Source organism: Podarcis filfolensis (genome assembly GCF_964270895.1).
Source record: "Podarcis filfolensis genome assembly, chromosome: 1".
NCBI classification, from domain to species: Eukaryota; Metazoa; Chordata; class Lepidosauria; order Squamata; family Lacertidae; genus Podarcis; species Podarcis filfolensis.
Genome location: NC_139604.1, coordinates 116,867,995 through 116,882,337, shown reverse-complemented (window position 1 = coordinate 116,882,337; position 14,343 = coordinate 116,867,995). Strand labels below are relative to the sequence as shown.

The following is a 14,343-nucleotide window of genomic DNA, read 5'->3' as shown; positions in this document are numbered from 1 at the left end:
TCTGGCTGTTCAGCTATCATGTCAATTAAAGATTTGATAGCCTACAGCAGGGATGGGGAACCTGTAGCCCTCTGGTTGTTAGACTCCCCACTCTCCTCAGCCCCAAACAGTACAGTCAACATTCAGAGATGGTGAGAGCTGTAGTCAGCATTATCTGCGGGACCACAGGTTCTCCATACCTGAGCCACACAAGGACTTCCTGCGTGAAAATTGTATCTACCATGTTGAAATGCACAAAAAAAAGAAAACCTTCTGGGTAGACACCAGCCAAGATCCAAAGAGCTTTTTCCTAGCTTTCACATGAGTTCCAAGGAGACTTGGGTGGATGTGTGTTTTTCCACTTCAGCCCCTTACAGTGTGAAGTGGCATTTCAACAGCGGTTTGTGATGTGGCACAGAGGTCTCCATAAAAGAGAAGGGAAAAAACCTCCCAGTGGCGCACGTGTAAGCTCTTGGGCAAGGCTAAAGTAGCTCTTTGGACTCAGGCCAGTGACAATAAGATGGAACAAGCCTTTTGCTCATGAAATATAGTCAAGTCTCAAGTGTGCATTTGTTCCCTTTCCTCTTCCAGTCTGGATTTCACCTACGTGACACCCATTTCCAACAGCACTCACTCGCTTTCCAGCTGAAAAGAAGAGGCATTAAATACTGATCTGAATTAAAAAGTAAAGACCTTAAGTGCAGGCTTTGCTGGAATGTCTCCATTCTCTGAAACATCCAAGTCCAGTATACCATCATCCTTCTGACCAATGTCCTTGAGACCCCGAAGAAGTATTTCCCGTAACTGCTCGTATGGTGGTTTCTCAGCATAAGTCAGAGACATCACCGTTTCCATGTATTTGGCTATTTCATCTGAAATAAACAATAAGTGTCTGTCTAAGGAGATTGAATTATACTACAAACACATTCTAAAGTGATTCACCTAGAAAATTCACACAATTCTATGCTACCGCTCAGCCATGGCTGTTGTGCAGAATCTGATTTCAAGGGTTTACTCGGAGTAGGACTTATGCTGAATATCACCCTTCGTCATGAAAAAGCCATCCTAGCGTTTCAGTAAGAAAGCACTACAAACAACCCTGCAATTTTGCTTTGGAAGGAGGCGTTTACAAAATACACTAGTCTTGCTCAGGAGTGTTTATTTCAATGAAAACAGACTTGAGCCCAATGACTTACACTTTCTAAGTTCAATTCATTCAGGAGTTTTTAAACTTCCCGGAAATTATGTCACGTTTTCCAGTATTTTAGACATAAAGTGCTTGTTTGGTCTGCAGGCACAAATACACACTTCTCTCCAGCAAGCAAAAATTGTCATGATCTGAAAGCCAGACATGTTTCATGTGTGTTGCATGCTATGACTGAAGAATCTGCATCCTTCTGGCATCCCAAATCCCACTGGTGGTCTATGTGTGAACGCTAAACGATCTTAATAGCTGTGAATTTTGCCCCCCCCCTGCATTAAAAAGAAAAAATATTTCCTTGCAAGCCAATCCTTTCATCCTGCAATTTCATGACAACCTCAACTATATTTGCAAAATGCAAAATGTACAAATATGTAGCAAGTTGTTCAAGAGGCCGTTTTAACTTTGTTTGGAAAATGAGCACCAGAAGCTCTCCAAAAACAAGCAGATCCTGGACACTTTTTGTTTCAACAAAACCCCTTTGAATTCTTTTTTATAATTCTTGTAAAAAAATTTTTTACAAAAGTTTCATTATGGGTTAATATGAAAATTGAATCTTCTTACCTGGTTTATCTTTTTTAGAGAAACACTCACTCATCAAGTCTGCAATATTATCTGTATACCTGACGGGGGTGGGGGGAAGCAGACAAGTTATGTTTAAGAGATCAGCAGCTAGTATTTTTGGTGAATTTTCTCCCTTAGGTAAATAAGTGTGTATCAACACAATGATGTGAGTAAAAATGGGGCAAATCCCTTAAATTTTAAAATTATACTTCAGTACTGAATAAAATACCTCATTTTCTAATATAGTACAATCTCATTTAGCAACATTTGCTCAAAATATACAGGCAATCAAAACTGTGGATGAATGAAAAGATTATTGCATTATGTTTTTGATGGATGTGTTACTATATCATGAAATTCCCAGAGAATCATGCATGTATATCAAATAGGAAAGCCGGGGCCTTTAATTAGACCAACCTGTGTTGGGAAAGTAGAGAAAGTCAGAACTTTCAAGCAGAAATAATAGGCAAATTGAAATTACACTGACATAAGAGGCCAGAAACATTTTCAGAGCTGAGGGCCACATTTCCCCAGCGGAATGCTGTCTAGAGGCCCCACACCAGCATATCTACTTGCAGAGGATGGACTTGCAACCGCACACTTTGCACAACAGCTAAGCCCCTTTCCCTCTCCACAGATGGTTGAGACAGGACCTAGAGAGCTAGATGAAATCTGGCTGTGGGCTGCAGCCAACCCACAGGTTCCCCATTCCAGCTATGCTGAGCAGGGAGGGGTGATTACCCTGTAATTCACGAAAGCTAGCAAATGAGGAACACTGTGGTAATGATTTAGCATCTAGGTTATTTCAGGGCAGTTTGTTCAAAAACAGATCTGAGCCCAAAGTTAATAAAACTATGGCTATGCTAATCATGTCAGGAATCTGTTGCAAACTAAGAGGGATGTGGGATGAGTAGGTCGTATGTACTCATTGCCTAGAAATTTTCAGCAGTAACAGAATATACTATGCCCCTGTTTGCGGTTTCTGGCTACCAAGGCCCCATCAGACTGTTGCAAATAAAAAAAAAAGCAGCAGTGCATAGGTGGGTGCATTTAATGGGATTCCTAAGTTTGGATGATATGTGCAATGAGACTGATGAAAAGTGGATGGTGAGCTACTTGTTCAACAGCTACACTTTCCATTTGCTGCATGTTCAGTATGTTCACCTGTCAGGTCTGGCCCGCCCATCAGGCAGATGCCTCAGGGCGGCAGGCTCCTGTAGATGGCGGTGCCGCTGTGTACCTGCTGCTCACTGCTGCCAGATGCTGGGCACCTCCTCCTGCTCCTTTGCCACTGCAGCCTCACACCACTGTCTTGGCCACGCCCCTGCAGCCTGCCTGCTGCTGCAACTCCTTGACCACCACCCAGGGAAGCCTCAGTGTGCTGGCAGAAGCGAGGGACTGTGGAGGAGGAAGGGGTGGGGAGTAGACGGGGGGGGGGTTGCCTCAAGTGGCAAAATGTCCTGGGCCAGCCCTGTCATCTGTTTTCTTTTACGTAAAATGAGGAATACCCATAATCAATGTGAATACCTTATTGTATTATTTAAATAAGGGCTTTTCATTCAGTTAGGTGAGTATTGGAAAATAGAGTAATCTCATTCCTTTTGGGTAGTCAGGCCCCAACCATACATCTGACTAAAATTTTGAATTTGGGGGCCTCGCTATCAGCCGAGCTGAAATATTACTATTTTGAATAAGACAAATTTGTTTTTGAAAATTAAAAATAAGAGTTTTACCTAATTTTGGAGTCTTTGACATAATTGGGGTCTTTCAGATTGTCTTCCCAAGGGAGTTTACCACAAAGCCAGCAGATCATACAATAACCCAGAATTTCCAAGTCACCACGTCTTGATGGAGCTGCAAACAAAACAGAGCATTAACTTCACAGTTATGTTTTATAGTCAATTTAAAGATCTATAGATGATTCATAGATCAAGTTTGGGAACTATAAAATATTTTCTTAAGAATCCAGAAGGAGCCATCAATGTACTGTCACAGGGTCTTTCAAAACTGATGGACGGGATCTCTTTAGAATGTGTGGAACATCGGCAAAGATTTGGCATGGTACTATTGGTCACAGGCCTACAGGGGCTCATAGTTCAGGGTCTTCTAAGGGTGGATCATTATTCCAGTGTCATCAGTGAATAGAGAGGTGAGGTATGGAGAGTCCCCAGCTGCTGTTCTGCCTGGTTGGAGATTAAATGGTGCAGGGAGAAGAGGTGTGTAATTGATGAGGTTTCTAAGTGGTGTCAGAGATTACTATGGCTTGGATCCAAACAGCTACTTTAGTGGTACCCAAGGATTTGCACCTGTCCAGTGGGGTTTCTTTTAGATTGCTTTTGAGACTATCCTCAGCAGCATGACAAGAATGGGGAGCCACTCATTGCATTAGCACAAGTCCAAAACCATTTTGGGTTCAACATTTTCAAGATCCTGAACCTAGTAAACTTAGAAGACATGTACTTTGAGGCACAGTGACCCATGACACACTTCCTGATGGGACCCTTTTTAGTTTTAAATTATTTTATTTTTTTACCATTGGTCTCTGACTGTGGACAGCACGAGAATGACACCAACCCCTGGAATTGTACTTTTAAAACTTCTGTCTTACGAGAAGAAATGCAACAATGTGCCATTGCTCTCACCACTGTAACGTACCAATGCAACTCATAATCTGAAAATCAATCAAGATTGCTTTAAAAAGCCTGGATCCAAAGAACAGATATGCATGCATAGAATAATGGAAAGCAATGCCTCAAGGGCAGTTTTTTCTCCATATGCACCTTCCCAGACACTGAGATCATCCTCATGTGCCTCCTCCATGAGAAGTCTGGAAGGTGGCAACATGAGAACAGGCATTTTCTGCGAGGGCTCCCCAGTGACGTTCAGCTGGCACCTTCCTTACACACCTTTAGGCGCCAGGTGAAAACATGCCTCTTTAACCAGGCCTTTGGCTGATTGACATCCAATTCATGGACTTCTCTGCGACCCATCCCCTCTGCAGGGAGGTGGGACCGATTCGGATGGTCCGCCCCCGCCACTTAATGGATCCAAATGGTTTCCAGAGAGTGGTAGGGGATGCTTTATCCCATGTTGATGGCCTTTCAGCCGATTCTCTGGTGGCCCACTGGAATGTGGAGTTAACCAGGGCTATTGACTGTTTGGCTCCGAAGCGCCCTCTCCGATTGCATGGAGCCCGGACAGCCCCGTGGTTTTCCACGGATCTGAGGGCAATGAAACAATCGTTGAGACGGCTAGAGCGCCGGTGGCGGATAACTCATTCCGAATCTGACCGGACACAGGTTAGAGCCCAACGTCGAGCCTACCAAGTGGCGATAGCGACGGCGAAGAAGACTTTCTTTGCCGCCTCTATTGCATCTACAGAAAACAGCAGCAGGAGACTTTTTCAGGTGGTTCACAATTTAGCGGAACCACCTGCGACATCGGGGCCCAGTACGGGCCACATGATCTCCTGCAATGATTTTCCAAAGTTTTTTGCAGATAAAATCGCTCAGATTCGGGAAGAAGTAGACTCCACCGTGGGAGCAGGGCCAGGGCGGGAGAGTGCTAGAGTCCTGTCTAGTCAAGTTGTGTGGGATCAATTCCAATCTGTTACCTCCGAGGATGTGGACAGGCTGCTTGGATGAGTGAAGCCAACCACCTGTCTCCTGGATCCTTGCCCATCCTGGTTTATAAAAGCTAGCCGGGAAGGACTGGGCGATCGGCTTCGTGGGGTGGTGAATGCTTCCCTCCATGAGGGAGCCTTCCTAGACCCGCTGAAAGAGGCGGTTATTAAACCGCTTCTTAAAAAAACATCTTTAGATGCGGCCACGATGGCCAATTATCGCCCAGTCTCAAATCTTCCATTCTTGGGCAAGGTGATTGAGCGAGTGGTTGCTGAACAACTCCAGGCACGCCTGGAAGAAGCGGACCATTTGGATCCCTTCCAGTCGGTATTCAGGCCTCATCATGGGACTGAAACTGCCTTGGTCGCACTGGTTGATGATCTCCCGCGGGCTAGGGACAAAGGTGAGAGCTGTTTCCTAGTTCTGCTGGATCTCTCAGCGGCGTTTGATACCATCGACCATAACATCCTTCTGGACCGTCTTGAGGGGCTGGGAGCTGGGAGCACTGTCATACAGTGGTTCCACTCCTTCCTCCTGGGCCGTGTTCAGAAAGTGGTGGTGGGGGATAAGTGTTCAGACCCCTGGGCTCTCACTTGTGGGGTGCCTCAGGGTTCTGTCCTCTCCCCCATGCTTTTCAACATTTACATGCAGCCACTGGGAGAGATCATCAGGAGGTTTGGGCTGGGTGTTCATAAGTATGCGGATGATACGCAGCTCTACCTCTCTTTTAAATCAGAACCAGTGAAGGCGGTGAAGGTCCTGTGTGAGTGTCTGGAGGCAGTTGGAGGATGGATGGCTGCTAACAGATTGAGGTTGAATCCTGACAAGACAGAAGTACTGTTTTTGGGGGACAGGAGGCGGGCAGGTGTGGAGGATTCCCTGGTCCTGAATGGGGTAACTGTGCCCCCGAAGGACCAGGTGCGCAGTCTGGGAGTCATTTTGGACTCACAGCTGTCCATGGAGGCGCAGGTCAAATCTGTATCCATCTGGTACGTAGGCTGAGACCCTATCTGCCTGCAGACTGTCTCGCCAGAGTGGTGCATGCTCTGGTTATCTCCCGCTTGGACTACTGCAATGCGCTCTACGTGGGGCTACCTTTGAAGGTGACCCGGAAACTACAACTAATCCAGAATGCGGCAGCTAGACTGGTGACTGGGAGCGGCCGCCGAGACCATATAACACCGGTCTTGAAAGACCTACATTGGCTCCCAGTACGTTTCCGAGCACAATTCAAAGTGTTGGTGCTGACCTTTAAAGCCCTAAACGGCCTCGGTCCAGTATATCTGAAGGAGCGTCTCCTCCCCCATCGTTCTGCCCGGACACTGAGGTCCAGCTCCGAGGGCCTTCTGGCGGTTCCCTCACTGCGAGAGGCCAAGTTACAGGGAACCAGGCAGAGGGCCTTCTCGGTAGTGGCGCCCACCCTGTGGAACGCCCTCCCATCAGATGTCAAAGCGATAAACAACTACCTGACATTCAGAAGACATCTGAAGGCAGCCCTGTTCAGGGAAGTTTTTAATATGTGACATTTTAGTGTATTTTTCATCTTTGTTGGAAGCCGCCCAGAGTGGCTGGGGAAACCCAGCCAGATGGGCGGGGTACAAATAATAAATTATTATTATTATTATTATTATTATTATTATTATTATTATTATTCCCCTTTAAATGTGTTGTGGAAAAGGAGGGGAATTATTGGTTTGTTTTCGTTCTTACTTTTATTAAGGATTTTGTGTTTTGTATATTGCGATTTTATGTTGTGAACCGCCCTGAGGTCTACAGGTATAGGAAGGCATACAAATTTTAATAATAATAGTAAGCAAGAGGTTTGCTTTTATCCGTTGTTTTCAGCAGCAGTACCCACCTGAAGCCGAAAGCTTGTGAATTTAAAAACAGCTAACCTCTTCTGTACTTAGAAATCCTGCTTAGAAAAAAAGGAGCGCTCAGGCTATGTGAAAGTAGCTGGGTGTAGCTCTGTGGTTCAGAATGTGCTTTGCATGCAGAAAGTCCTGGGTTCAATTCCTGCCGTTTCCAGACAGGGTTGGAAAAAGACTCCTGCATGAAACCCTGGGAATGCCCTATCAGTCAGTATAGCCAACGCTAAGCTAGATGAACCAACAGTCTGAATCAGCATAAGGCTGCTTCCTCTCTCATCTTTGGATGTGCATTCATCCATTCTTTACCATCTAAGATCTAAACATATTTTTTAAGAGCTAATATGTAAAAAAAAAAAAAAGTAGTCTTGTTTTCTATACTTGGCAATATGATAAAATATATTAATATTTGACTGGCCAAGTAAGACAATCTGTACAAAGATTTCAGCACGCAGATGCCCCGTTTGCAGACAATGTTGATACAGTGGTACCTCCGGTTGCGGGCAGGATCCGTTCCGGAGCTCTGGTCGAATCCCGAGGTTTCCGCACCCAGAGGGGCCGCTTCTGTGCATGCATGCGCGGCTAAACACTTCTGGGTTTGCCGCTTTCGCAACCCGAAGTTTACATTACCTGAGGGTAACGTAAGCCGAAGTGCTACTGTATTATTATTCTCCAACACTACTACAATCTGGTTTGTAACATCGTTTCAAGTTATTCTGCTAATTATTCGCAGCTTTGTTCCCACTGTGGGATTCTAAATTAATTCTTGATATGTAAGTGGGCTACTTTAGACCAGTATTTCAACATGGCCACATTTTCAAGCTCATTACCTTGCATTCACAGCAACCACAAGAAACGTTATGCAAGAAGCAAAGCAAAACTACTTACCCACCCCCTTGTGAGCATCAATACTAGTAAATTCAAGAGTTCCATCGTGACACCTCTTGGGATTCTCTTTATAATCTTTGTGGTTACCTTCCGGACAGTATCGATAGGCGAGACCATAATCCACCAAGTACACCTGTTAAGATTCCAAATGCACAAAGACGAGCGTCATCCAAGAATTTATAAGGACGCTTTTACAATACTTTCAAAAATTCTCTTATCATTCAGACTTCAAATGCTTAGGTTATACTTGAACAAACATCTACAAACTATTCATTTTTACTTATTGCTTTATTAAAGTCATTTATATACTGTCATTTATATATTTATATACTGTCATTTATATATTTATATACTGTCATTTATATATTTATATACTGTCATTTATATATTTATATACTGTCATTTATATATTTCTAAGCAATGCACATAAACATAAACCATGCAGAATATAAAATAATAAAAAGTCATCATAAAACGGAACACTAGTTTCTACTGCCATGCATGTAAAGTTCAGCAAGGAGGTGCCTGTCTAATCTCAGTTGGGATGAGAGCTCCATAAGTTTGGGCCCACAGCTCTGAACACATGGCTTCTAGCAGTTATGAGCCATGCCACCTGAGCCACAGGGGATCGCCAACAGAGATGTCACAAAAGATCTCAGTGATCAAGCTGGGATATAACGGATCAAGTGGTCCTTTGGATACTCTGGACCCATGTTGTTAAAGGCCTTGTAAATTAATACAAGAACCTTGAACCTGGCTGGGTAACATATGGGCAGCCGGTGCAAGTTTTTAAGCACCAGGGTTATGTGCAGGTTGCAATGGAACCACTGTAAATCAGTGCCCCCAATACCTATCCCAGAAAGCCACCCTTGTCAATTGTATCAAAAGTTGCAGGCGGTTTGAGAAGCAGGAGCAAAAGATGCATCCCACCGTCCCTCTATCAATCCAGGTCATCTATCAGGGTGACCAAGGTTGGTTCAGTCAAAACCTGAACACAGAATGAAATTGATCTAGCTAATCCACATCTTCCAGGAATTTCTGCTCTCTCCACTATCTTGCCTACGGAAGAGGCATTCATGACTGGGTGTGACTAATCATTGATTCCACGTACTCCAATATAACACAATCCCATAGTGAGATACTTGCTTTTTCTTGTTGTTAAAATAAAGGAAGAAACCAAGTTAAAGCAAGTCTACCTGTATGCTGTGTTTCTATCTAGAGCAGGGATGGGAAGACCAGTGGATTAAAACAACCTTGCAAATAAACCCACAAAAGTTACTAGCCTGTAACAATTTTTTGCTATCCTGCTGGGGACTGGCACAGGAAACTCTGTCTCTGCTGCAGCAGCCCGCTGCATTTCTATGATGGGCATGGAGGAGGGGTTTTTCCTCTTCTGACAGCCTGCTTGGTTTCTATGGACACAAGGCAGGGAAGGAGCACTCCATCTCTCCTCCAACAGCCTGTTTGCTCACCTGTATGCAATTCTTTGTCACTTATGGCTACCAGGCTAGTGCTTAAATACAAGGCTGGGATTCAACTCCCATCATCTCTGGCCGTGTTGGCTGGGACTGATAGGAGTTAAAGTCCAACAACAATGGGAAGGCCACAGATTCCTGGTCTCTGATCTAGAGAAATCCAATACAAGCTTTAAAATAACAGTTGGGGGGGATTTTAAACTATATAGGTAAATACTATATTGTCTTATAATCCTTGAAAAAGAAACATTTGGTTGGCTGCATGGATCTGACCAAATTACCCCAGGTGAGCTGGTGGAGACCCGAAGGCTCCGATTTGCGTCAAGTCACCAAGATAAGTTTGATCTATAATTTCTTTTTAAAACCTATCACGAATGCTCAGTAAGATGGTAAGTGCTTTCACTCAGTTACAGAAGACTCCTGCTCATTTTTTAACAAACAGACACTACCCACTCAGATGGTAGAGGATGGTTTGCATCTGTTTGAGACTCACTAATTGGCACAGTGACTCCAGTCACTATCAGCACCATCTTCTTCCCTATACCTTAAATGGAGAAATTCTGCTCTCCCTTCCTCCAATAGGACCAAGAGTTTTCTACCCTCTGGTTGAATACTTAATTTGATATTAAAGGATTTAACAAATTGTTCAACCGTTTTTAATAATTATATTTTCATCCTACCTTTCGGACAAAAATATTGTCTCCCAAAGCAGCTCACATCAATGAAAAATTCAATACAGTCCTGGTGGGAGGCACTGTACATAAATTAAAATGAGACACAGGCCTTGACCTCAGGCTGGCAGACTAAAAAACACAAGACATCCAAGGGAAGGGAAGGGAGGGAATAGGTAGAGGGTGGAGATCAGTTCAGCAATGCCAGAACAGCAGTGAACTTCAAATGGGCATCTTTATTAGATGAGGGCAGGAGCTGATCTTTCCTTGCTGGCACTCTTTCTTGGGTATATATAAAAAAAATGCAATTGCCCAGTGACATTTAGACCTCTGGCCAGTTTAGTCCATATACATGTGGGTAGCAGACTAGTAAAGCTTTTTTTCTTTTCTTTCCTTTTTTTTGTAGACTAGTAAGTGTCACAAATTCATTTGCAAAGCTAGTTGGGCCACTTTAAAAAAAGTATAACACTCGCTTATTCACTCCAAGATAAGCACTCAAACAAGGGGAAATTATGGACTTTGTATGTGCATTTGCCAAACACTAAAGATGTAAAATAATAGACTTCCGGAGGCGGCGCGAAACCGTGATGGCGGACCTCTTCGAGCTCTGAAGAGGGGCACCGCAGAAAAGGGTTGTTCGCGACGGCGCAGCGGCAACCCATCAAGATAAACCACGGGCAGAGTGAGTCCGTGGCCGTGGGACCCGGCGGGCACCTGGAGCGACCCCGAAATCACAAAAGGAACCCCGTAAGGGGCTCCGGAGTGAAGGAGGGGGAGCGGTGCTGTGGGTTCATCGCTCTTTCTGCGGAGGCGAAGCCGCGCGGCTGTCACGGATGAGCGCTGACCTTTCTTCCAAGAAACATCGGGCTGAAACATCAAACCCGTGAGTAAGGACCCAAGATCCTACAAATTAATTTGGAAAATTTGGCTAAAAACGGGAGACGAGAAAGAGGAAGTCCGTCTTCCGGCACTGCCTTCAAGATCAAAGCAGACGGTCTAAAGAGCGGAAAGCGCTGTGAACAGGGAAGCTTTAAAGCTTTAAACTGGGACTTTCGTGCACACTTGAATTTTCCTTTTAAAGAATAAATACAGCATAAATTTGACCTGGAGCGGTCCCCCAAGGGGCAAGGGAAGATTCTAACCCCAAATTCCCGGGTGGCCGGGTAAAGTTGTTTAAACTGCGGAACTGTTGCAAACTTCCAGATATTTTTGTAACTGGATAGTGTAATATTGAGCTTACTTAGCTGAAGTGGATACAATTGCAGGCACCTTGCTGGAACTTTGTTACATGTTTAAAAGTGCCCTGCAGGACTTTTTTCTTAGTGTGCTGGAACTAATTTGCCTTTAAAATTGTTTTTAAAGTTGGAACAAAGGGACTTTAATGGCGGAAAAGTTATCTTCTTCTTACTAAAACTTTGGTGGCACTCCCCCTAGAGGACATTGGGAATATAGAGGCCTGGGAAAAGTTTTTCTGTTTATCTTCTCTCAATAGACTGTTTTTAATTTTGGGCTTGCCTTTCCCATGGGACTACAACATTTGACCTTGAACATTGACTGATGAGTGGCACAGGAAAGACAAGAGCAGCCAAAGCTAAAGAAGCTAAGGAGAAAGAGAAAGCAAAAAAGCAAGCACAGCTTTTGCAAACAACTTTAACTCAGGGACGTAGATTATCAGTTCCAGCTGTGCTTGCGACACAAAAAGTAGAAACCGAAAAGCCTGAAAGATCTGAAGAGGAAGATATGGCAGCAGGAGGAGCTGAGGGAATACTGAAACAAGTTTTGGAACAATTGTCAGCAATAAATCAAAAAATTGATAACCAATCAATAAAAATTGATCAAGCAACATCCTCGATCCAGAAATTGACAGATCAGGTTTCCCAACATAACCTAGCAATTGAAAAATTGCAAGGAGCAACAGAAGAGAATCGTAAACTGGCAGGGGAAGCCGCTCAAATTGCAACATCAGCTAAAAAAGAAGTCGAGGAAGTTAAAGCGGAAGTCAAGCCTCTCCATAAACAGATAGGGGACCAACAAACCTATCTCTCGTTGGTGGAATTGAAAAATCGCGAGACCAACCTCAGGCTAAGGGCAGTCCCAGAAATTGAACAAGAAGATCTGATTGGACTTTTGACAACAGAGTTTACAAAGTTCTGGGACTTAAAAGAAGAAAGTGATTTCAAAATTGTATCGGCTTTTCGGTTGGGAAGATTAGTAAGAAAAGACAGGTCCAGAGACTGCTTAATAGCTTTGAGATCAAGGGAAGAGAGAGACAAAATACTAGGCCTACATTTCAAAAACTCAATTGTGATACAAGAGAAAAGGGTGGAAATTTACCGAGATATTCCTAAACAGTTATTGGACTTGAGAGCCACCTATTCAGAATTGGCTAAGTTGCTGAGACTCAACACAATTCCTTATAGGTGGGAGTTCCCACAAGGGTTATCATTTACTTACAAACAGAAGAAGGTTAAAATAAGATCACCAGAGGACCTACAAAAGTTCCTGCACGACCACGGAGAAGATCTCCAAAAAGAAGCAGCAGCTAATTGGCCTATACTCAACCCAGGTGGAGCAACACCTGCACCTTCGGAACCAGAGGAGAAAGAAGACACACCGCTCTAGGTGTGGCAGAATAGTTCAGGATGTCTCTGCGGCTACTCAGTTGGAATATAAATGGCGGAAATTCCCCGGAGAAAAGAAGGAGGTTATTTCACATATTGAAGAAAGAACAATTGGACATTATTTGCTTACAAGAAACCCATGTGACCAGGCTCCACAGGAAGGTTTTGGTTAATAAAAGACTAGGCCAAGAATTTATTTCGTCTGACAAAGTAAAGAAAAGAGGAGTGGTGATTTATGCCAAGGAGAGCCTGACACCTAAATTTTTATTTAAGGATGAACAAGGAAGAATTTTGGCAATTGAAATTCAAACCCAAGGAGAAAAAATATTGATATTAGGAATTTATGCCCCAAATGACGGGAAATTAGAATTTTTCAAGAAGCTGCATGAGACGCTGCTGGACTATCTGGATTATGCTAACATCATAATGATGGGAGATATGAATGGAGTGGTGTCTACACATATGGATAAGTCTTACAACCAGAACTTAACATCAGACGGCAGACTGCCTAAAACTTTTTTCGAATTGACTGACAATCTGGATTTGATCGACATATGGAGGACAAAGAACCCCCTAGGTAAAGAAGGAACTTTTTTCTCTGAGGCCCACCTGTCCTGGTCAAGGATCGACCAAATCTGGACTTCCAGGGGGCTGGCACCTAAGACTAAAAAGGTGGAAATCTGCCCAAAAACATGCTCCGACCACAACGCCTTGAAAATAGAACTTAGATTAACTCAACCCGGTTCCTTCAGATGGAGAATGAATGACACACTACTAAGAGATCAAGAGATTGTGAAAAAGGCCCAAAAAACATTAAAGGATTATTTTGAGATAAATCTGAATACTACAGTTGAAAAAAGAACGATTTGGGATGCAAGCAAAGCTGTTATGAGAGGGTTTCTGATACAACAGAATATAATTAAGAAAAAACTCTGGAAAGGAAAGAAGGACAAAATACTGGAGAAAATACACCAAGGAGAGAAAAAACTGAGAACCAAACCAAAGTCCAAGGAGGTGCTGAGAGAAATTAAATTCCATCAAGCAGAATACTCAAAATTGATCAATCAGGAGATTGAATGGAAAATAAAACAGATGAAGCAAAGATCCTTTGAATCAGCAAATAAATGTGGAAAGCTGCTAGCTTGGCAGCTGAAAAAAAGACAAAAGCTAAATACGATAACAAATCTAGAGATTGATGGAAGGATAGTACAGAAACCAGAAGAAATTAGGAAGTGTTTCCACAGATACTTCAAAGAACTGTATGCACAGGGGCCCCAGAAAGAATCAGAGATAGATCAATTTTTAAAGATAAATGGACTATCAAAAATAACTCAAGATAAAAGATCAATCTTGAACTCTATAATAACCTCACAGGAAATTGAAGGTGCCATTCAGAACATGCAACTAGGCAAATCTCCAGGCCCGGATGGGCTTACCTCCAAATATTATAAGG

General features: G+C 43.5%; 2 protein-coding genes across 7 annotated transcripts in view; one reads left to right on the top strand and one right to left on the bottom strand.

Moving 5' to 3' along the window:
- The window catches only part of LOC310746343 (uncharacterized protein), a gene marked incomplete at its 5' end in the record, with an annotated part of 432,823 nt that overhangs the window by 159,698 nt on the left and 258,782 nt on the right, over positions 1 to 14,343 (top strand). The window lies entirely within an intron of this gene.
- The window catches only part of VRK1 (VRK serine/threonine kinase 1), a 50,614-nt gene that overhangs the window by 13,210 nt on the left and 23,061 nt on the right, over positions 1 to 14,343 (bottom strand). For all 6 annotated transcript variants that reach the window (XM_083617261.1, XM_083617265.1, XM_083617263.1 and 3 more), the window contains exons 8-11: positions 8,124 to 8,256; positions 3,478 to 3,598; positions 1,745 to 1,803; positions 673 to 851 (exon numbers count right to left, since the gene is read on the bottom strand). In XM_083617261.1, coding sequence (XP_083473387.1) covers positions 673 to 851; positions 1,745 to 1,803; positions 3,478 to 3,598; positions 8,124 to 8,256 — 492 coding nt within the window. The remainder of the gene's footprint in view (positions 1 to 672; positions 852 to 1,744; positions 1,804 to 3,477; positions 3,599 to 8,123; positions 8,257 to 14,343) is intronic.